Raw genomic sequence first — 22,973 nt, forward strand, 5'->3', positions numbered from 1 at the left:
CATTTTAGGAAGTTTAGGTGTTTTAAGTGGCTTTCTTTGGTAATTTGTTAGCATGTTTTACCATTGTAACAAGTTGTTACCATGTTCTAAAATTTTGCTATCATGTTTTGACATTTTTTTGTATTTTTGCTGAAAACAACAAAATAGAAGCCATCAAAGCTGTGATTAATGAATGTAAAAACATCATAACTACATTCAATAATTAAGTTTTAATTTTTAAAAGAAGCACATTTAAATGTTTTTTGTAGTGTATTTTTGAGATGTCCCTTGGTGATTTAACGTTTTTTTAACACAGAAGGCAGCATAGATCCACAATGACTAATACAGGTTCTATTAAAACCAATACAATTCCCATTATAACATGCTTTTAATACAAGCAGGGTTTAGCAAATCTCTGTGTTTTATATATATATATATATATATATATATATATATATATATATATATATATATATATATATATATATATATATATATATATATATATATATATATATATATATAAAATCATCTTTATTATTATTATTTTAACAATTGGACATTTCAAGTGTTTATCAAGTCATTAATATGTTTTGAAATGTATAAAATACTTTAGTAAATTAGCATGTTTTATAATGCTATAGGGTGAATCATTTAAATAACATTTTATTATTCACTGTAAAACAATTTACTTTGTTATTCTGTAATAAAATGAAGATAATGTACTATTTTCCTTCTGTCAGGTGGAATTAGGTCCAGTCACTAACGTGTATCTGAAGAACCTGTCCCCATTAACGGAGTACACCGTGGCAGTGTTTGCTGTCTATGATGGCGGCCAATCAGAAGCTCTCAGTGGCGGATTCTCCACAAGTGAGACGGTTTGATCCCTGTCTATGAACTGCTTAAAAATGCTCAAACAGATGAATTCAGTCATTCAGTATTGTCAGTTGCATTAAAATGCCAGCATATGCGGAGTGGTGGGTGTGGATTTATGCTGATTATTTTCCCTAGCATGGAAGAGAAAAGACCCATTGGTATTCATTATGATGAGCACAGGCTAGAACAAACTCGTCTGCCCTCAGCAGTGCTGATTTAACATGTACATGTATGTGCATATTTTGCTGTATTTTTCTCCTGTGACTAAATTTGCCATTTTCACAGCACACAGAGTCTGCAATTTACTCCAGCTGGAAAGCAGGGATGGATGCATTTTCTGTCCTGGACAAAGCGTCACTTTCTAGGCAGGCTGTTATATTCAGTAATCACTGATTGGCTGCTGGAATCTATAATAGATCTGGGCTTTCATTTCCTCACCTTCATTGTTCTGTGGGTGTCTTGACTTTTTCATTGTAGTAATCAGGTTATATGCTGAAATTTCCAGGGAGTACATTTGAATTTAATACTGATTGTTGTAGTAAATGTCGGCCACACTGTGGAGATGAGAGAGAAATTGTTTAAAAGATTACCTCACCTAAAAATGGAAATGATGTCATCGTTTACTCTCCCTGATGGACTTACAAATTCCATCTGTGAAAGGTCAAAAGAAACAGACAGCAATGAATGCCAAAGGAGAAGAAAAACTGTAGATTTGGATTTTTATCTATTCTTATACCACAGTAACTTCTACAGTAAATTGGTATCATTACCAAATGTATTATACCTAATGGCTTTCAGTAATCTATCTTGTTTTAACACAAGACAAAATTAATAATAATAATAATAATAATAATAGTAATAATAATAATAATAATAATAATAATAATAAATTAATTAGATAATAATATAAATAAATAAATAAATAATAATTTTTAAATTTGTTTACATTAAATTAAATTATTATTAAAATAAAATATAACATCATGTGAAAAATCAATTCTGTTTTTGTTCATAATAATAACAACTATAACAACAACAACAACAAAAATAATAATAATAATCCCCAATACATATTTTTTTTGCTTTTGCTAATAAAACTATACATTTTTGCTTTTTTGTTCCGCTAATATAAATAATAATAATAATACAAAAAAAAAAATTATATGATAACATAAATAAATAAATAAATAAATAAATAAATAAATAAATAAATAAATAAATAATACTTTTTAAATTTGTTTACAATTCTAATCAACTTACTCTAATCTAACTCAACTTTAATTATTATGAAAAATAAAATAAAATACTGTAAAAATGGTTTGTTTTTCATTTATTCATTGATTTTCTTTTTGGCTTAGTACATTTATTAATCCGGGGTCACCACAGCTGAATGAACCGCTAACTTATCCAGCACGTTTTTACGCAGTGGATGCCCTTCCAGCCGCAATCCATCACTGGGAAAGTTTCTGTTTTTGTTAATAATAATAATAATAATAATAATAATAATAATAATAATTTTAATGATAATAATAATAATAATAATAATAATAATAATAATAATAATAATAATAATAATAATAATAATAATAAAATACCTGAATACCTTAAACAAATAATTTATGTTTTGTTAATAAAACTACTACTATCACTAATAATAATAATAATAATAATAATAATAATAGCAACTACACTCTTTGTATTTGTATGTAAATAATTTAAAAACTATTTATTAAGTTATTGAAACTAATAATAACATTATCTATAATAATAATAAAAAAATAATAATAAATATAATTTCCACTTTCCTTTAGTTAAAACAAATTCTGTTTTTCAGCAAAGCGTGTAGTTTTGGCTAATCATGTCTGATTCTGTCTCAATCAGAGCTGGTGCCAGCGCCGTTCAGCCTGATGACATCAGATGTGACCTCAGAGAGTTTTCAAGTGAGTTGGTCACATCCGGCCAGAGATGTGGTGCTCTATAAGCTGATTTGGTCACCAACTGCTGGAAGAGATGAGAGAGAGGTCAGTCAGTTACAAATATAATGACTAGCTATAACTAATATTTTATATGTTATTATAATACAGTACTGTTCAAGGTGGGTGAGCAATTCTTTTGAAAGACAGCAAAACATTCTGTTCTTCAAAAATGAAAATAACAATATGAAAAGTAAAAGAAAAAATGTTGTTACAATAAAACTGTCTTTCAAACAAATGCTGCTATTTTAAAATGAAACATGTAACGTAGTATATGTGTGCAAACTGCACTAAATAAGCATAGTAAATATTTATTTTACACTTTTTTATTATAGCAATTGATTATTTAAAAATACAGGGTAAACACAAAACAAAAATGCATTTTCAAGCATTGAAAAAAATAAAAGTGTGATATTGTTTTATTTATTTATTTATTGTTTGTTTGTTGATAAAAGTTGGAAGCATTCAGTTAAATTGTAATATTTTACATAGCATTATTTAGATATAAAGACAAATTTTGTCAATTAGCCTCACAAAAATTTATATATTGTTATGTTTTTATATGTTCTGTGTCTCAAATGTTTCATGTGTTATAAACCCAGGAAACATGCTCATTGAGAAAGCACAGAGAAATGACCACTGATTGTTGGCTAAGTAACTCATTATATTGCAGTGAATGTATACTTTATTTTTCATAAATTAATTATTTATGTTCATTTTTGCAAGTAAAAATAAAACCTGTATTCCTTGATAAACGCTCTGGTTACTAAAGTAACCCTCGTTCCCCGAGGAGGGGAACGGAAGTGCTATTAGTGGATTTGATTTAGAAAATCCACGTATTGGGAGGATTCAGTTCAGAAGCCACTTGTCTGAAAGAGTATAAAACGGGCCAATGAATGCCAATGAATTGGAAGCGTAAGCTTGCGCAGGTGTGCTTCATTGCCAATTAACCCACCATATAAGCACAGGTGGAGCAAGCATATGCTATCCTTTTTAAGCTGAAGAGACTTTGCTAACAGCTAAGGGACATTCATTATGGCGATGGTAAATAGCATTCCCGTTCCCCTCCTCGGGGAACGAGGGTTACTTTAGTAACCATTGCGTTCCCCTTCGGGTGGGGAACTCCAATGCTATTAGTGGATTTGATTTAGAAAATCCACGTATTGGGAGAACTATGGAAAACGCCATAATGACTGCACCTTACCAACGCCTCCGATGAGAGGATTGTCAAGCAAGCGTGACGCACCCACATCATGGGAGGCGTGGTCATGGGGTGGCGCTCCTGGACCACTAGTGTGGACATCGTCCTCCCCAACGCACACGCAGCGGACTTAGCATAGTCGGATGCGGTGCGAAGCTCATAAGCCTGGGTTGGACCCACCCTCGTGCAGCTCGGTCAGCGCCTGCGCTTTGTAGCGCTGGTAGGTGGCTATCAGATGCAGGGCGGAAGCAGCCTGGCCCACAGCCTTGTAAGCTCTAGCTCCGAGGGAGGCAGATAACTTAAAGGCTTTGGATGGGGGACGAGGCTGACCCCGCCAAGAAGAGGCGCCACGCGGACAAAGATTGACCGCAGTCGCGCGCTCAACCTGAGGAATCGCCACATACCCCCTGGCCGCTCCACTGTCAAGAGTGGTGAGGGCGGAGGGACACGCAGCACGAGCAGAAAAAAGTGCTCTTCAAGACTGCGTGAGTCTACTGTGCACCTCTGGGAAGAAGGGGACGAGAGGCTTTGAAGGCTTTGCCCTCTGGTCCTCTACGTAGCACCCGTCTAGTTGGTCCGGCCGTGGAGCTGGGGGATAAACCATCTCCAATCCACGGCCGAAGCAGCCCGGGAAAGCACGGCTAACATGTCCGTTTCAGGATCCGTATTGACAGCGCTCACCTGCCCGGAGGGGGCGAGCGGGTCTGGATCATTATCGGACAATGAAAGCCCACCCTCCAATGCCGCAGACATCTGGTCTCCTGTATAATCGAGTGTAAGGGCTACCATCTGTTAGACGGATCGCTTCCCCTACTCAAAGCTTGGATGGAGCGCTTTGAGGAGCGGGAGGTCCGCGGGCCCGTGGGCGACGGATTATCTCTCATTTTCAGATTATTACCTCAGGGGACAACTGGGGTGGTTTGCCTTCTTGCAAAGGCTTGCAGCGATCTTTACTGCGCAACAGTCATGGCATCCCAATGACGACATGAACTGCCCACGAGCAGCACATTAACATGCTGGACCCCCCAGGCATCCAAAGCAGTGCCCGTGCCCATCATCAGAGGACAGGAAACCACCGTATCCAGAAACGCACAGTCGGAGCGCCATCCTGGAAAGGACGTGCTGCACGACTGTGTTGCTCTCTTTGTGAAGTTGCAACTTTATACGCACCGCTCTGGAGGTCCGGACCCAAAGAACGCCAGGCAAGGGAGAAACCCAGCTCGACCGTCTGCCAATGCGTGTACACTCTCTGGACCGGGAGAATGCTCTCATTCGATCGGAATAGCTGGATCACAGCAGGAAGAACCCTCATCGACTCGATCAGAAAGTCTCTGAAGCAAAAAAGATAGCGTCTGCTTGCTCCACGTGTGCTTATATGCTGGGTTAATTGGCAATGTAGCACACCTGCACAAGCTTGCACTGCCAATTCATTGGCATTCATGGCCCGTTCCATACTCTTTCAGACAAGTGGCTTCTGAACCGAATCCTCCCAATACGTGGATTTTCTAAATCAAATCCACTAATAGCTTTGGAGTTCCCCACCCGAAGGGGAACTTTAGTTTACCAATTATCTTTTGTCATTTGCTTCAGAATTAGTGGTCATGAGGATTTTCACATTATTTTGTAATAAATATTCTAGCCCACAATAATCTCAACTATTCATCAAAAAGGTTGCCAACTATCTTAATCAGGACTATGTAATACTGTATGTGTTTTATGGCCTTGTTTCTGATGCTGCGTTCACACCAGACGCGGAACGCATGTCAAGCGTGAGGGATTTACATGTTAAGTCAATGCAAACGTGCAAATAGACATCCTGCAGCGCAATACATGTGAATGGCGCGGCGCAAATGACGTGAATTGCGCAAATGGCGGGTGCGAAAGGCAAAATGCGAATTGAGCGTTTTCGAGTTTGATGTGCGTTTCGCGCAAATTGCTTGAGTTCGAAACTTCAGCGGACACTTGCGCTACTTTAACCAATCAGGAGCTTGCTTTTGTGGGGGCGTGATTGTGACGTACACCTGTTGTTGGAGTCCCGGAGGGAAATCCTCCAGCCGACACCGACAAAAAGTTCATCAAACTGGGCTGGGCTCAGTCAGAAGCACCGCTGAAAGCCTCCTTCATCCAGGTTAATTTTCTGGAGAAGTTTATGAGCTCACAGAGCTGGATGCACCTCTGAAATGATCTAGTGGACTCAGACACAGCCCTAAACGTGTCGACGCTGTTTTTCAGCCTTCATAAAACACATAAACACTTTTATTTTCTTCATAAAATCCATGTTAGCCATTTAGCAACAAAGCTAGAGTCACCGGGCAGACAGAAGCCTTTCCCATCACATGAATCCGCGTTTGTTCTGAAGTGAATTTGACGAGCCAATGAAGCGGATTTGATGCGCAAATGAAGCGGGGTTTGACGCGCGAATGAAGCGATTAAACTCAAATGTTCACAAGGCTATTTACGCGCGAATAGCGCATAATTCCGCGTCTGGTGTGAACGCAGCATAACTATTAAATCCCCCCCAATATAATTAGGCAAATCCTTATATAACAGGGGTTTGTTCTGTAGACTATTGATCGAAATAGCTTAAAAGGGCTTATTATTATTATTCCATTTTGACCTTAAAGTTCCATTTAAAAAAGCAAAACTGATTTTATTCTAGCTAAAATAAATCAAATAAGACTTTCTCTAGAGGAAAAAAAATATCAGACATACTGTGAACACTTTTTTGCTCTGTTAAAAATTGTTTGGGAAATATTTTAAAGGGGGAAAAAAATGAAAGGGGGGCTAATAATTCTGACTTTAACTGTATAGGCCAGTAGGGGCCTTCTGCACCTACTAGTAGGCTCAGATGGCTGGTATCATCCATCCACATGGTTAATCAGCTATACAAATAATGAAGACTCCAGATCCAGATCTGTTTTGACTGTTGGGCTTAGGGTTGGGGTAGGGGTAGACGTTAATAAAATACAATTAATGGGAAATTTAATTAATAATATAAATAATTCTTGTTAATTTTCCGGCTGCAGCCGTATCTGATCTATAGCTGATTAACCATGTGAATGGATTACTACTAGTAGATGCAAAAGACCCCTACTGGCCCATATCTATTAGCTGATAACCACTGATAACGCCCATTCAATTGAGTGATAACATTTGTATCAGTTTAACGGTAGGCTCTCTTACAAAGGCACAGAATGCCAGGAATTAATCAACTATATAGATTTATTTACAAACACTCACTCAAAAGACACTGGAGACTCAGGGTAGACATGGGTTGTTGACAATACATATAGACACGCAGGAATGACATATAGGACTTTTGATACCGGACAAGAGACTAAACCAATCTAAGGGGTATAAGTACACAATAACTAATTGAACTGATAACACACAGGGGAAGAACTAATGAACATCAAGAAACGGTGGGAAACAGAACAAAGGAGCACACGATCACAACAGAAGCACATGAAAAAACACAGGAGCACATGGGAATCATTGGGAGGTCACATGATGCAAACACAGGAGTCTGACTATTGGCTGGCTTAAAAAAGAGACAAGTTTGTATAAGATTAACACATTTTTAAACATAGTCTAATAACTCATTTCTGTTGTCTTTGCCATGATGACAGTACATAATATTATTCTAGTTATTTGGCATACTTTATTCAGCTTAAAGTTGAATTTACTTTAGGCAAGTCATTGGATAACCGTGTCTTGATCTGTAGCCAATCGGGAAAAAAATCGTATTCACACTATTTAATTTTATCTTAAAAAATTGTTAAAACATGAATATTAAAATGTATTTTATTGCAGAAAAACTAAAACTAGGAAGTACTATCAAAAAATTCCCTTCTTTGTTTACCATCACTTGGAAAATATTTCAAAAAGAATAATAACTTACCAGGAAGGCTAAATCTTTTAATGCATATTATTGTAGCACATTTAAAAAAAAAATGCATGTAAGCCAAGGTTATGATATAAGTACAATAAATAAGCACAAATATCCCAACATCTTAGGGGCTTTAGAATCACCCAAGACGCCAAAGGGTTAAAAACCCAAACCAAAATGTTTCTCCTATTTTCATAGTTTAATTACACATGCAAGGTCATTAAAAGCAAATAACTCATCCAGCATTACTTTTTGTAACTGCTATTATTAATAACTATACTTAAAAAAGCCCACTGACAAAGCATCTACTGTAATATAATGAAATATATCTGATGTGGCTTGCAAAAACATTTTTTTTCTGTCAGCAAAGAATTATATTTTGGCAGTTTACAATAGCCACCATGCCATCAACCAGCAGGGGCACATGCTAAGCAGCCAAACCCTCAACCCTCTGATCATTCTTTTCATTTTCAACAGTTTTTCTCCACTTGCTTGCTTTTTCAAAATGTCCATTTCTAGATGTTAGTTCCAGCAAACTCTACGTGCTGAAAAAGAGAAAGTGAAATATAATTTTTATGAGGTGCTTGAACATGATTTATGAGTCAATCAATACTTTCTCTAACCCGGAGCCAACTGTTACTCTCTATTAGAAATGACCAGTCACCAGCAGCATACTGAACATGTCCCGTCACCGCTCGAACCCACCACGCGTGACCACAGACACAAACTCATGTGTGTGTGTGATGGAGAAAGTTTTTTATTACTGGCCAGGAGTCAGTGCAGCTGTTTTTTATAGATAGCACTGCAGGTCGATATGTTTACCAAGAGCCACCAGAGCAGAAAATAATAACATGCTGCGAGGCAAACTGGAATGTGGCTTGAGCTTGATGTCCCGGAGCAGAGGGGAGGCAGTCCAGAAACACACATTATAGCGCATGGGTTTTCTGGGACAGCCCGGAGCTGACTGACATCCAAGACTCTCTCTTTATAGCAGGCCTTTTTGCTTTGTAATGCATGTTCTTGTTGTTGGCATAGAATGGCGGCATCGCTGGGAAAGCGCCAAAAGTTATGTGAGACAAAACAGGATTGTTTTCTGTGGTTGCTGTTCCTGCTGGTTTTTATGTCTTGCTGGAAAATAGACCTGTTGACTTTTATGTGCAATGACGTTCACGAAATATATAATTAAAATAAATAAATAAATAAAAATAAAAAAATAAAAAAATAATGGATATACAGTCAGTTGAAGTCAGATTTCTTAGCCTTCCTTAATTATTTCCTCCCTCCCCCTTTTTATTTATTTTCCCCCAATTTTCCCAAATAGAGAGCAGATTTTTTCAACACATTTCTTAACATAATAGTTCTAATAACTTTTTATTATGCAAGAAACATGTCATGGATGCATTTGGGACACATCATCAGTGATGTATCCTGGGAACATTAGGTGTTTCGGGTCTCTCAGCATCATACACTCTCACCCAGGTGACCCAGCCGGCATTGATCAAGTCCTTACTTGTGTCCCAGCAGCATTCCACGGATCTGCCCTCTTAATCCACAGCCACTTTGTGGCCTTCTCTGCGGCTTCACTTGTGGATGGAATGGCCCTTTACTTTGCCACCCCTGTAAGGCCCAAACGAATGAGGACTTTGCAAAGTGAACGCCCTGCAAAGCCTCTACATCCTATTTCTATGGGCTCATAGAAAGTTCTCCAGCCTCTCTCCCTGCACTCCTCCACTAATTCCTGGTACTTAGCATGCTTCCTCTCATTTGCTTCTTTAATACGTTCTTCCCAAGGCACTGTAAGCTTCAGAATAATTAGCTGTCTTGAAACTTCTGAGATATCTATAATGTCTGGGCGGAGACGTGTTTTTGCGATGTGATGAGGAAACCTCCAGCTGCCAGTCCGAGGCTTTGTGAAGGAGACCTGTTGTTAATTGTGGTGTTTTTGTCCAGCTTTGATAAAGTGGACTGCCTTCTTTGGAGCATGATGATTCTTGCCAGTGCTGATGGCTGAGGCTAAGCTCGCAGCAATTGCCTTAAGCACCTGGTCATGGTGCCAATGATTATGACCATCAGCCAGAGCCTTGGGGCAGCTGCTGAGGAGGGGTTCTGGAGAGCCTTTTCCAGAGCAAACAATGCAGGAAGGTGTCTCATTTTTTCCCCAAACATAAAGGTTCGATGGGCTTGGCAGTACAGCTTGTACCAGGAAACAGACTCGCTGGAAATCTGCCTGCAAAATGTTCGGCCAGGTGATCCTACGTTGCAGTGTATTCTCCCACCTAGTCCATGCTCCCTGCTTCCAGAGTCCTACCACCCTGCTGACTCTCTCTTCCTCCACACCAACTCAAATCTCTCCCTCGAGTAGGTGGTGTCTTTTCTTGCCGTGGACCTGGCTAACTAAGGTCTGTGGAAAATAGACCAAGCCCACTCTGCCTGTCGCCACAGTGCACACCAGAGCCTTTTGTCTCAGGCATGACTCTGCCACCTCCACTGCTTTCCCAGCATTCCATTTCCTGCCTGTCCTAACCTTAATGCAGGCTGATGACACCTTGCAGTCTCTAGAGTACCTGTACTGTAGGGCTTCCCTAGTGTGTACGACCATGAATTCTTCTGTGACGTCACTGAATGGCAGCTGCAAGGTGTTACTCATCCTGTATAGTGCAGCACTGGTAAGACTGCGTGGGAGGCCCAACCATTTTCGAAGAAAGCCACTGATCTTCCTTTCTAGGAACTCAACTGTTGACATTGGGACTGCATAGATCAACAGAGGCCACAAAACCCTTGGACAGAATTAAGTGCTGATAGATTCAGGCTTTAAATCTAGCAGGCAGGCTAGATTCGTCAAACTTTGTAAGCCAAGCTCCAAGTTCTTTTTTAGACTTCTGGATGGCTGCAGAGTCTTTTAGGCTAGAGTCACAGAGCTTCCCCAAACTCTTGACAGGTTGCTCCGTGATGGTTGGGATGACACTTCCTAAGATGAAAAAACGAAACTTATCAACTACTTTCCGCTTCTTCAGCACCATGGACCTAGACTTGGAGGGCTTAAAACTCTTCCTAGCCCTGGCAATGAGTCTCTCAAGTCCTTGTAACATCCACCTGCTCCCTGGGACCATTGTTGTTGTGATGGTAAGGTCATCCATATACACTCTAATAGGGGCTGTTGCACACCTGACTTAGTTAAGGACCCTCTGCATTTAACTTTGGCTGACTTGACCACTGTCTTCATGGCAAGAGCGAAAAGAATGATTGAGATGGTTCAGCCTATTATTATTCATTTCACGATGCAATGCCAGTTTGAAGTTTCTGACCCAGATGTGACACGCATCCTGAAATTATTGTAGCAATCCAGAATTAGATCCTTAATCTTACTAGGAACGTGATGGCGGTGTAGAGCGAGCTCGACCAGCTTGTGTGGTATGGACCCATAGGCATTTGCCGGGTCCAACCACAAGACAAGTAAGTCCCCTCTGTTCTCATGGACCTCTCTGGTAAGTTGTGTAACTACTCCAGTATGTTCCAAGCTGCCGGGAGCTTCAGGAATCCCTCCCTTCTGCACTGAAGGGTCAAAATAATTGTTCTTGAGGAGGAACTCTGTCTGTCTTTGTGAGACAATGCTGAAAAACACCTTCCCTTCAACGCTCAATAGAGAGATGGTTTGAAATTGGTTGATGTTTTTCTAGTTTTCCTCTTTAGGAATTCACACATCTTCGGCACACCTCCACTGCTCAGCAAGTCCTCCTCGTTGCCAAATCACCTTCAAGATCATCCACAGATGTTGGAGAAGCCCTGGGTAGCGATTATAGACCAAAGTATGCCACTAGGGCCTGGAGGGAAGGGGGGCTGATTAGCGCTTTGCTGGGTGCCAGCTCCTGCTCTCTCAGTGGATTGCTCACTGTGTTCTCAAGGAAGCGATTCACTTCCTCTACTGAGCACTCAAGTTGACTGCTCTGTTTGTCCCAGAGCAGCTGTTTTGTGAAGCTGAAAGGATTGGTGATGAAGGCCACTCGCTTCCTGGCTCTCTCTCGCCCCCGTCTCCGGTTCCACACTGCCCTGCGAAGGATCATCAGCTTCTTCCGCAAAATGTTTTTCAACTTCGCTAATGGTTGCTTCTCCTCATCAGTTGCTTTCTTATACAGTTTCTTAAGGGAGCGAAGGTCCTGACGCAGGTGATGTATCTGGGTATCCCTACGGTTCATAGTGTAGCAGGTGGGCTTGGTCTTTCCTTTCTCTACGCTATTAAATCTTTCTACAGCATAGCTGAAGATGATGGTAGTCATTGTTTTGAGTTAACGATCTGCATCTCCTTTGGCTATGGCTTGAATGATGTTGGACATATCTTCATCGGAATGCAGCCACTCCCTTCGTTTGCTTGCTGGGGGCCATTTAATCCGCTCTTGAACTACTTTGCTTGGAATTTGAGGCTCTGGCACATGGATGGACTTGGCTCTGTGGGTTGCCTCCTGGCTGGGCTCATCCTGCTTCTCACCAGGTTCAGGACCTGTGCGTTGCATCTTACTCTTCTGCTCCAAACATTTCATTCTGGCCTGATGAATTTTTAGGCACCAATGCTTCTTACATAGCTTTCCACGAGTGCATGTCACATATGTTTTGTTCGTCATCTGTTCGTTTGCATAGATCGTTAATCTTTGATCCATCCGATTGGAGATCTTATCTTCCCCCCCTCTCGCAATCTCCTGGGGGTATCTCTCTGTAGGGCTTTCCGTAGTTTGTTTGGGTTCTCTCCCACGAAAGACACAGGCTAGGGTGCTAACCCATATTGTCCCAGGTGCCGTCTTTCCGTGCTGTCAACTGTCTCTCCAGTAGTCGACCGAACTATTCTTGGTTGCCACCTAGTCTATTCCTAGGAGTCACCGGTTGCGCCAGGCTTGAATTTTGCAAGAAACATCTCATGGATGCATTTGGGACACTGATTTCTAATTACTGATTTATTTATTTTATCTTTGCCATGATGACAGTAAATAATATTTTACTAGATATTTTTAAGATACTAATATTCAGCTTAAAGTGACATTTAAAAGCTTAACTAGATTAATCAGGTAAACTAGGCAGGTTCGGGTAATTAGGCATTTTATTGCATAACGATGATTTGTTAGACTATCTAAAAATTATAGTTTAAAGGGTTTAATAATTTTAACCCTAAAATGTTTTTTTTTATGTAAAACTGCTTTTATTCTAGCCGAAATAAAACAAATAAGACTTTCTTCAGATGAAAAAAATATTATCAGGCATACTATGAAAATTTCTTTTCTCTGTTAAGCATCATTTGGGAATTATAACGTAATTTTTAAAAAGTATTGAGGTTATTGCACACATTTGAAAAAGTGCTTTAAGGGTGTGTGTGTGTGTGTGTGTGTGTGTGTGTGTGTGTGTGTGTGTGTGTGTGTGTGTGTGTCCATACATTGCCTATAAACATTAAAATAGAAAGCATGGTCCACTTTCGCTTCATTTCTTTGAGACAACAATGCGGCCACCATCTAATGTCTATAGTTTCTGTTCAGAATTTGTTTACGTATGTGAATGTGTGGTGTCAAGCAATGTATCAAAGTTCCACTGATTTACTGAAATAAAATTTGCATTTGTTTGTAATGAGTTGAACTCTCGTTCATCTCTATGCAGTGTTGGAGGAACACAATATATAGCCTATTCTTCTTTCTTAAACTACTTTGGTGGGGAGAACAAAGTATTGCTGCTTAAATTGATTTCAAAATGTTTTTCTATAATGGATTAATTAATACACATTGGACATTGATTTGTTTACGTGATAATTTTTTTTGTAAAAAAAAAAAAAAAAAAACAACTGAAAACTTCAGACTTCAGTGTGCAAAGACCTTTAGTATGATAAAAAGTGCTGTTCTTCTTCATCTAATCACCACCAGAAGAAATGGAAATGTTTTACTGTGATATAATAAAAGCTCTGCTGCTTGTCTCTCATTAGCAATAGGCTATATACATACAGACTTTTGATTTTCAGCCAGGCAGTCCAAGGGCTTCCTGTGAACTGTATTTCCATTACAAAACTGTTACATCTGATTTCTTTAAAAATCAGCGATCTTCGTTGCTTGTTAGATATACAATATGAAGTGGGTCTCAGATTGGACAAGAAGCCCTGCATTAAATTCCATTTCCCCCACCATATCTTTAAAATATGAATTAAGCTAATTTTACCCCAGTATTTTTAATAGAATTTCAACATACGCCTCTGTAACATAATTCAGTGACCCAGAGTTAGTTTTCTGCTCATACCACGGTTGCTATGTGCAAAAATATTCGTCAAATGTTTTTATTGCAAGACATTTGTCAGTTTTTTTTTCATAAAACGCTAGTTCTGCACTTGTGTAAGTACTTTACTAAGTTTTCTGTTGCTACTGTATGTTGCTATGCTTGTAAGAAAAGCTTGGGCCATTTATTTGCTGAGAAGCCACTCAGAGCACCCAAAGGGAACCCATGCGAACATGGGGACAACATGCAAACTTCCCTCAGAAATGCCAACTGGTCCAGCTGGGACTCGAACCAGCTACCTTCTTGCTGTAAGGCGACAGTGCTAACTACTGAGCCATCGTGCCACCTCTTTAATTAATTAATTAATTAATACCACAGCAGAATGAATGGCCAACTTATCCAGCACATGTTTCAAGCAGTGAATGCCCTTCCAAGTTGCAACCCATCCCTGGGAAACATCCACACACACTCATTCCCACTCATACACTATGGACAATTTAGCCTACCCAATTCACCTTTACCACATGTTTTTGGACTGTGGGGTAATCCGGAGCACCCGGAGGAAACCCACGCTAAAACAGGGAGACCATGCAAACTCCACACAGAAATGCCAATTGACGCAGCCAAGGCTCAAACCAGCGACCTTCTTGCTGTGAGGCAACAGCACTACCTACTGCGCCACCACATTGCCCCTTATTTATTTATTTATTTATTTATTTATTTATTTATGTTTTTATATTACATCTGCCAAACAGTCAAAAATGACCAATCAGCAGCCCTACAATTAATGATGGCTGCTGTGGGATTCTTCATCAGAACTGTCACACTTGGTCCCTTGGTCACAGTTTAGCAAATACAAATACAGGAATCAAATAATGTCACATTTGTCCCACTTTTCTTCATCATTACCCTCAAATTCAGGTAGGTCTGCATTTGTGAGTGAAGGTCATGCAATGATACGTCTTTGTTGTTGAGCGTGGTTTGCTCGATCTGTGACATCACTTACTTAATATTGGCTATTTTAAAAACACTTGTATTGTCCCAAGTAATGGGGTTTGATTTGGCTTTCAAACCACACATTAACTATTACCAAACTCAGTGTTTATCCAGACTGTTGCTGCTTCAGTTTCTGATTGAGTTCTTTTGTGTTTGTATGTTTATGTAGGTTATGCTGGCTGGAGACACGGACTCATATGTAATTCAAGACCTGAGTCCTTTTACAGAGTATAAGGTGTCACTGGCAGCCATCTATAAAGATGAAACCGAGAGCAGCCCTGTGGTTGTGCTGGAGTACACATGTAAGTGATGCAGAAATAATATTTACCTGTTTAACATTGACAAGCTTATTAATACAGTGCATCCGGAAATTACACATAGTGCTAGACGTTTTCCACATTTTTTTATGTTACAGCCTTATTCCAAAATTGATTAAATTAATTTAACCTCAAAATTCTACACACAATACCCCTTAATGACAATGTGAAAATAAATTTTTTGAAATTGTTACAAATTTATAAAAAAAAATTAAAAAACTGAAAAATTCCATAAGTATTCACAACCGCCGAGAAGCTCTAAATTGAGCTCAGGTATATTGTGGCTGTTTCTCAATATGCGTTCTTCAACGGTCTTGCGTCCTCGTGTTCTCGTGTAACATCATTATCAGCTGCCAGAGTTCAGTTCCAGTACTCAAGACCACAAGAACAGAGGATGCATGAAACTTCCTGGATGTGTTCTTGAAATCCAGGACGCACCGATGCAGACTTGAGCACCGAACTCGCGCTAGAAGTCCCAGAAGTCACTGCGACTGGAGGTGGTAAGCACAGCAGTTTATTTAGATTTATTATTAAAGTTCAGAGATATGACTTATTTACCTGAGGAGTTTCGCTTAATGAAACGGTTAATAAAAACATCACCATGGACATATTAATAAAGGAATAAACACATTAAGGGTGTTTATGTGCTGAAATTCGTATCAAAATCTGTTTTATTTATATTGTGAAATGTATATTTATAAAATTTTTATGCATAGTATATATTTTGAAAAAGGGAAAAGCAATAAATCATTGTATGAATGCTGTAATGTTTAAAGAAGTTTACATTAAAACAAGTGAAGGTCATGTGATCATCAGGAAGAACTCAGCATCTCATTTCTCACAGGACCAGTTCTGTGTTTTTGCGGTCTCCCGAGTTCGTTCTTCCAAGGACACCTGGCAAGACTGGTCTCCTCAAGAACGCAAGTCCGTTCTCTGTTTTCTTGGAATTGAGAAACAGCCTCTGTTTCCACTGATCATTCTTGACATGTTTCAGCAGCTTAATTGGAGTTCACCTGTGGTAAATTCAGTTAATTGGACATGATTTGAAAAGGCATACACCTCTCTATCTAAGGTCCCAGGGTTGACAGTGCATCCATAAGTGGAAGATGTTTGGAACCACCGGGACTCTTCCTAGTTGGTCGGCCATCTAAGCTGAGTGATCAGGGGAGAAGGGCCTTAGTCAGAGAAGTGATCAATAACCCGATGGTCACTCTGTCTGTGCTCCAGCGTTCTTCTGTGGAGAGAGGAGAACCTTACAGAAGGACAACCATCTGTGCTGCAATCCCCCAATCAGGCCTGTGTGGTAGAGTGGCCAAATGGAAGCCACTCCCCGCCTGCAGGACAATGACCCAAAGCACACTGTCAAAATATCAATGGAGTGGCTTCACAAAAACTCTGTGAATGTCCTTGAGTGGCCCAGATTTAAATCCTATAGAACATTTCTGGATAGATCTGAAAATGGCTGTATACCATCGCTTCCCATCCAACCTTATAGAGCTTGGGAGGTACTGCAAAAAGGATTGGGCAAAATAAGGCAGGTGTGCCAAGGTTGTGGCATCATATTCAAACATTCTTGAGGCTGTATTTGCTGCCGAAGGTGCATCAAGAAAGTATTGAGCAAAGGCTGTGAATACTTGTGTACATGTGATTTTTCAGGGTTTTTATATTTAATAAATTTGCAACAATTTCAAAAACTTTTTTCACATTGTCATGATGGGGTATCGCGTGTAGAATTTTGGGGAAATAAATGACTTTTATCCATTTAGCTGAATTGGAAAAAATTAGAAAAGGTGAAGCACTTTGAATACCTTTCAAATTCAAATGTTATTACAAATTGTCAGATTTTTTTCCCTTTATTTTATTTTATTTTATTTTATTTTTTGCTTAGTTTTTTTGCATGTTTATTTGTTTTTCCATACTTTGTCAAATTATTTATTTATTTATTTATTTATTTATTTATTTATTTATTTATAATTTCTTTTCAATGATTTGTTTTTGCAAACTATCCAATTGTTTTTCTTTGTTTAGCATTAACAAAACCAAAGCTCAACAAAACAGCGCAATGCATTGTTTGCAACATTTTAACTGTGTTTTTTAAAAGTTTATTTTTATTTTGTCAATATTTTTTTAATTTGTTGTTTTCTTTTTATTATTATTATTATTATTATTATTAATATTAATATTATTGTTGTTGTTGTTGTGGTTGATATTATTATTATTATTATTATTATTATTATTATTATTATTAATACATTTTTTCTTGTTTTCAAGTTTTACATTTTTACATGTTTTGTTTGCTTAGCTTTTCTTTTTTTATTGCACAACTTTTTTTGCATTGATTGATTGATTGATTGATTGATTATTTCCTTTGTTCGGTTATTCATTTATTCATTCATTTATTCATTCATTTTTTTGTGTTTTTTATTTTTATTTTTTTGCTTTGTTTTTTTATTTTTTTATTTTTTGCTGTGTGTTTACTTTTGGACATTTGTGTGTTGTTTTAAAATGTGTTTTGTTTTTGTTACGCCTCTTCACAGTGGGCTGGACCACAGAATTTCCAACCACCATTCCCACCACTACACCAAGTAAGACAAATGCAACCTTTAAATGGATGCATACACTGGTGTGGTAATCCAGCACCACTAAACAGTACTATATCATCCAGTTTTTCACCAGGGTGTGACTAACCTGTGGATTGACGAGGAGACCCCTTTCAGTATTCAAGTCAACTGGGAAGTGCAGGACTCTGACGTGGACCAGTACAAAGTGACATACGTCAGCACAGACCGAACAGAGGAGACAGTGAGTAGACAGCATACAGACACCATAACTAATGGTGATATACTGTAACAACACACAAACAAGCTCACATATAGTATGTCATCATCATCCTCTGGTTTTTGGGAACAGTTTAACTGCACTCTTCTGTCTGTATTGGAGTGCATAAAGAGAGCAACACACACTCGTCTTATTTTTGTCCCACCGAGACTGTTATTTCATAAAGCTACCTATATTGCTCTTGCACTATTAAAAATATAACAGAAAAATTTATTACCTCTGTGCTGTTAGACTCCAGGCTTATAGTATCCCTCCGGGTAAGTGAAGCTGAATGATGCGCCGCTATCTGTTGCAAGGACACGTCTCGCTCAAAGTGACCTTTTTAAATGCTTGTCCCTGTACTGGAAGCCCTGCAGTGAATCTGGCAGTGCATAATGAAATAGTGAGGCTAAATTACAGCATGGTCGTTCCTCCAACTTTTCTGCAAAGATTTTTCCGTGCCTTAAAAGCTACGGTCAAACTCTGTGGTGACTCTTCGCCCATGACTATACGGGATATCGACCTCTCCTGGGTTGTAATTCTCCCTGAGAATCATTGGGGGTCAAGCTATAAAGGAGACGGATAAAGGAGATGGGATTTGAAGAGAGAGAAAAAAAGAAAAGGAAATTCGATTATCTTTTCAAGTGCCATTTAGGTCACTGAGCCAAATGTGAGAGGTGGAGAGAGAACATCTGGCAAGGGTAGTAAAGTTCGAGCAGAGTTTAAGAACAAAGATCTACAACATTGAGGTTTCAGCACCAGGGGTTGGTGGACAGCTCCACTGATGAGAGCTTTTCTGCAGTACGGAGAATCGAAAACAGGAGGCTTGGGCACTGCAGGTGGTCAAACTGTGCTTTCTTGATCATCTTGAATTGGGCTTCCACTTCTAACTGATCAAAGATGGCTAAAGTGTAGAAATAGCTTTTTTTAAAGATTGGGGTATTTTTGTAGCCCTTATTCAAGTTAATTTCGACACAGAGAAGATCCATTTTGATAGTTTTTAGTAAAAGAATGGAGTTTAGTAAAAGAATGGAAAGAACTTATTAAGTTTTACAGATTCATTAATGACCTCAATTTTATGAGCCAAAATTGGATCTAATGAAGGTTTTAAGCAATGGGTTGGACCAACAGAGTTCAATCCCAAGTGATTGTAATAAATCTGTAAACACAAGACCTAATGTATAATTATTGTCATCTATGTGGATGGTAAAGTCTCCTTATATGAGTATTTTATCAGTTTTATCTCGTAAGACAGAAATAAAATCAGAAAACTCATTTAGAAATTTGACAAAGGGTCCTGGGGGTCTATACATGCTGGTTAAAGCTAAAGGTTTTTTCATAATATCCTGAAGCATAACATTAAGGCCCAATCACACCTTAGCCCTTCCTCTTACTTGAACGTGCAAAACGAGGAGAAGGGTTGTCAAATTATTTTTAGCTTGAAGGCGTGGGGCTAGGAGGAAGGGCTAGATACCCCTCCAATTGGGAGGACAAAAATGTTGCTATTTATAATCCATAATAGTAACTCCTGTATAGTAGTCCTACAACATACTGTCACTCGATGACACTCCAATGCCCTGTCAGAAAAGTCTAGTGGCTGAGAATGAGCATTTTACAGTGCCTGCTGTAATGTTAATGTTGTTTCGTGTGTTTAAATAGATTAATATGGCCAGGGTGTAAATGCACAGTACGATTGTATTGCTACATTATATTGATATGATAATATAATATATGCCTTCAGTGATTTCCTAAAGATAAATAACAAAAAAAAAATAACGCAACTGGAATAACTACAGCAGTTGCAATCGTCGATCTTATATGAAGCAAGAGATTGTGATGACATGATGACGTATGCAGATATTGTAGTGCTGTCCCATTACTCAGGGTTAAATTTTGAAGCCCATCCCCCTTCACACTTTGTTTCAAGGGCCAAGGGGAAGGGGTAGGGGTACGGAAATTGAATTGGGATTGAGCCTAACCGTCAGTACTTCAAAAAAAAGTTAAATATAAGTCAGTTTCTCGAATTAACATTAAAACTATCACTAAAGTTAGATGCAACTCCACCACCACAAACAGTTTATATAAGTTGTTTGAACAAACATCAAACGTCAATTTTGTTTTTGAGTGTAGCCAATGGAGGTCCTAATAGGAATAGACACTCCCACTATGATTAGTAGTTCTAACTCAGTTAAAATATACAGTACATTTACCATTGAAATGATTGTACTTTCATTAAATTTAAAATATGTTGGGGAAAAATACAATAAATGAAAAATCCTTCATTTTTGCAGGTTTTAAATGCATTTCATATGTGGAATTAAGTTAATTATGTAAGAATAATTTTGTTTTTAAAGTTTATTTCACAGTGCAAGTGTATTTTATTCCCTATCTCTATAATACATTAATTTAAGTAATTTAGAGTGAAATTAAGGCATTTTTACAGAATATGTTTTGCTTACAAATGTTTATGAAAACAGCTCTGTAGATCATTTTTCTTACAGTCTATATGACTGCACACAACAGAGGTAATGAAGTAGAAAACTAAACACAAAGATTTCAGTACTTGACACACAAAACACAATGGAAATAACAGTAAATTTTTTGTGTCATTTTGAGCAGAAAATGCATTTCAGTTGTCATAAACAGCAATCAAAAACAAATAAAAAACTACAAATACAAAACAAACAAAAAAACATAAAATGTCCCAATGCATGGTAGGAACTGTAGTATCAAAAAAGTTTATGTAATTTTATATTGATATTTTCTCAAACATGATAAACAAATGTAATATATACAGTTATATAAATATTTCATCAAGACTGAATTGTGTTCTTATATTTCTACCAGAAAGACTTTAGGAGGCAGATAAACGTTTGAACATTTATTGTGAATTGTTTGCATAAATGCGAGTTTGTTACGGTCCTTTCATAAAGTTCTTTGACGTAAGCCCAATCTATAGTGCAGAACTCTGGATGAGCTGGCAGATCCTGCCTGAAAATGAAGGCAGGGCGGGTAGAGACGAGGCCGACCTGGTGGTGCTGGTGATGGGGAGGATGAAGGGAAACTTCCGTAACATTACCTAAGTACAGCGAAACAGATTGTTTAAATGGGCTTATATATATGGCTTGCTTGGTTGTTATAGGCTGACAAAATAATTATTATGATTGACGTAATGTCTCAGTCTTCCTGGTTGAACTATAGCTAAAGCTTTCACAGAATTTACTTTTTATTGTAAATTTTATCTGTACTAAATGATTTAATGTTTAAATTGTTTATGTATCCTTTGAAATCTGTATTAGGGGCCATGCATCGTTTATTTATTAGCTATTTGTTTAAGATTTTGATGTAACAAGTAAGTTCTAGTTTTGTATATATATAGTTGAGAGTCAGAGTTATTAGCCCCCTTTTATTTTTTTTTCCTTTTTTAAATATTTTCTAAATGATGTTTAACAGAGCAAGGACATTTTCACAATATGTCTTATTTGTTTTATTTTGGCTAGAATAAAAGCTGTTTTAAATGTATTAGCCTCTTTAAGGTATATTTCTTTTTGATAGTCTAGAGAACAAACCATCATTATAAAAATAACTTGCCTAATTACCCTAACCTGCCTAGTTAACCTAATTAACCTAGTTAAGCCTTTAAATGTCACTTTAATCTAGTCTAATATTATGTATTGTCATCATGGCAAATTTAAAATAAATCAGGTAGGAAATAATTATTAATTATAAATTAAGTGTAAATTAAGAGCATAATAATGTTTTATAATTTACAAAACTGTATCAATAAGTAGAACTGAGCATGTCTATCAATAATAGAAACAATAAAGCAAATCTCTTAAACGCTGAACATATTGAGCAATTTGCTGTGATAATTAATGTTTTTATTCCACAGTTATTCATTTATTCAGTGCTTGTGCTGGACACGAATATAGAAATCAGTAGAACAAAACATTCAGTCATATTCAAAACTTCAACACTCACACATTTAAGATCTTGGAAATTAGAAACCCTCAGATGTGTTTTCTATAACAAACTCAGTAAAACGCAGTAAATGACTTGTTTTGACTGGACTGTTCATTGATAGTGCTCTCACACTGAGGAAGCCACTCCACATAATTCAACCCAACATTTCATTATCAACAAGCAATGAACTGCATGAGTGTGTGTGCGTGTGTGCATGTGTGTGTGCGTATGTGTGTGATTAATGGTGTTTCTGTGCTGAATGACTGCAGTGATTGGATGTTGGCTTGAGAGCAGAGTGTCTGCTTTTTTGATTTCAATCCAGCTCCTGAAAGTTCAGTACACAGATCTCTAGTCTGTTGGCTGATTCTCTGAATAGCTTTCATGAGAGCTAATCAAACTCAGATATTAAAGATGTGAGAAAACTGATGAAGCTTAAGAAATTATTTGGCATTTGTTTTTGTCCTTTTTATAATATAAACATGTAATTGTCTTAATGTAACTATACATTTAGTTCTACTGCATGTCAATAGTTTAATAAAAGTGTTGTTGTGTTTGTTGTGATTAGCTATTTTTTATGTAAAACCTTGGAATTGAATATGATCAGAAACATTTCATGATTTAGCAAATTACGTGTGTGTGGTCCAATACCAGCAATATTTTTTCTTATGTGGACAATTTGTTTTGTTTTTGTTTTTTCCCCATGAGGAAAATGGTTCCTAAATGAT

At 37.8% G+C, this 22,973-nt stretch overlaps 1 protein-coding gene across 22 annotated transcripts in view; it reads left to right on the forward strand.

Moving 5' to 3' along the window:
* Window positions 1–22,973, forward strand: part of col14a1a (collagen, type XIV, alpha 1a) — a 344,010-nt gene that overhangs the window by 113,400 nt on the left and 207,637 nt on the right. For all 22 annotated transcript variants that reach the window (XM_009292161.5, XM_009292162.5, XM_068214100.2 and 19 more), the window contains 5 exons: window positions 723–849; window positions 2,737–2,876; window positions 15,321–15,453; window positions 18,006–18,053; window positions 18,134–18,270. In XM_009292161.5, coding sequence (XP_009290436.2) covers window positions 723–849; window positions 2,737–2,876; window positions 15,321–15,453; window positions 18,006–18,053; window positions 18,134–18,270 — 585 coding nt within the window. The remainder of the gene's footprint in view (window positions 1–722; window positions 850–2,736; window positions 2,877–15,320; window positions 15,454–18,005; window positions 18,054–18,133; window positions 18,271–22,973) is intronic.

Source organism: Danio rerio, chromosome 16 (assembly GCF_049306965.1).
Source record: "Danio rerio strain Tuebingen ecotype United States chromosome 16, GRCz12tu, whole genome shotgun sequence".
Classification (NCBI taxonomy): domain Eukaryota; kingdom Metazoa; phylum Chordata; class Actinopteri; order Cypriniformes; family Danionidae; genus Danio; species Danio rerio.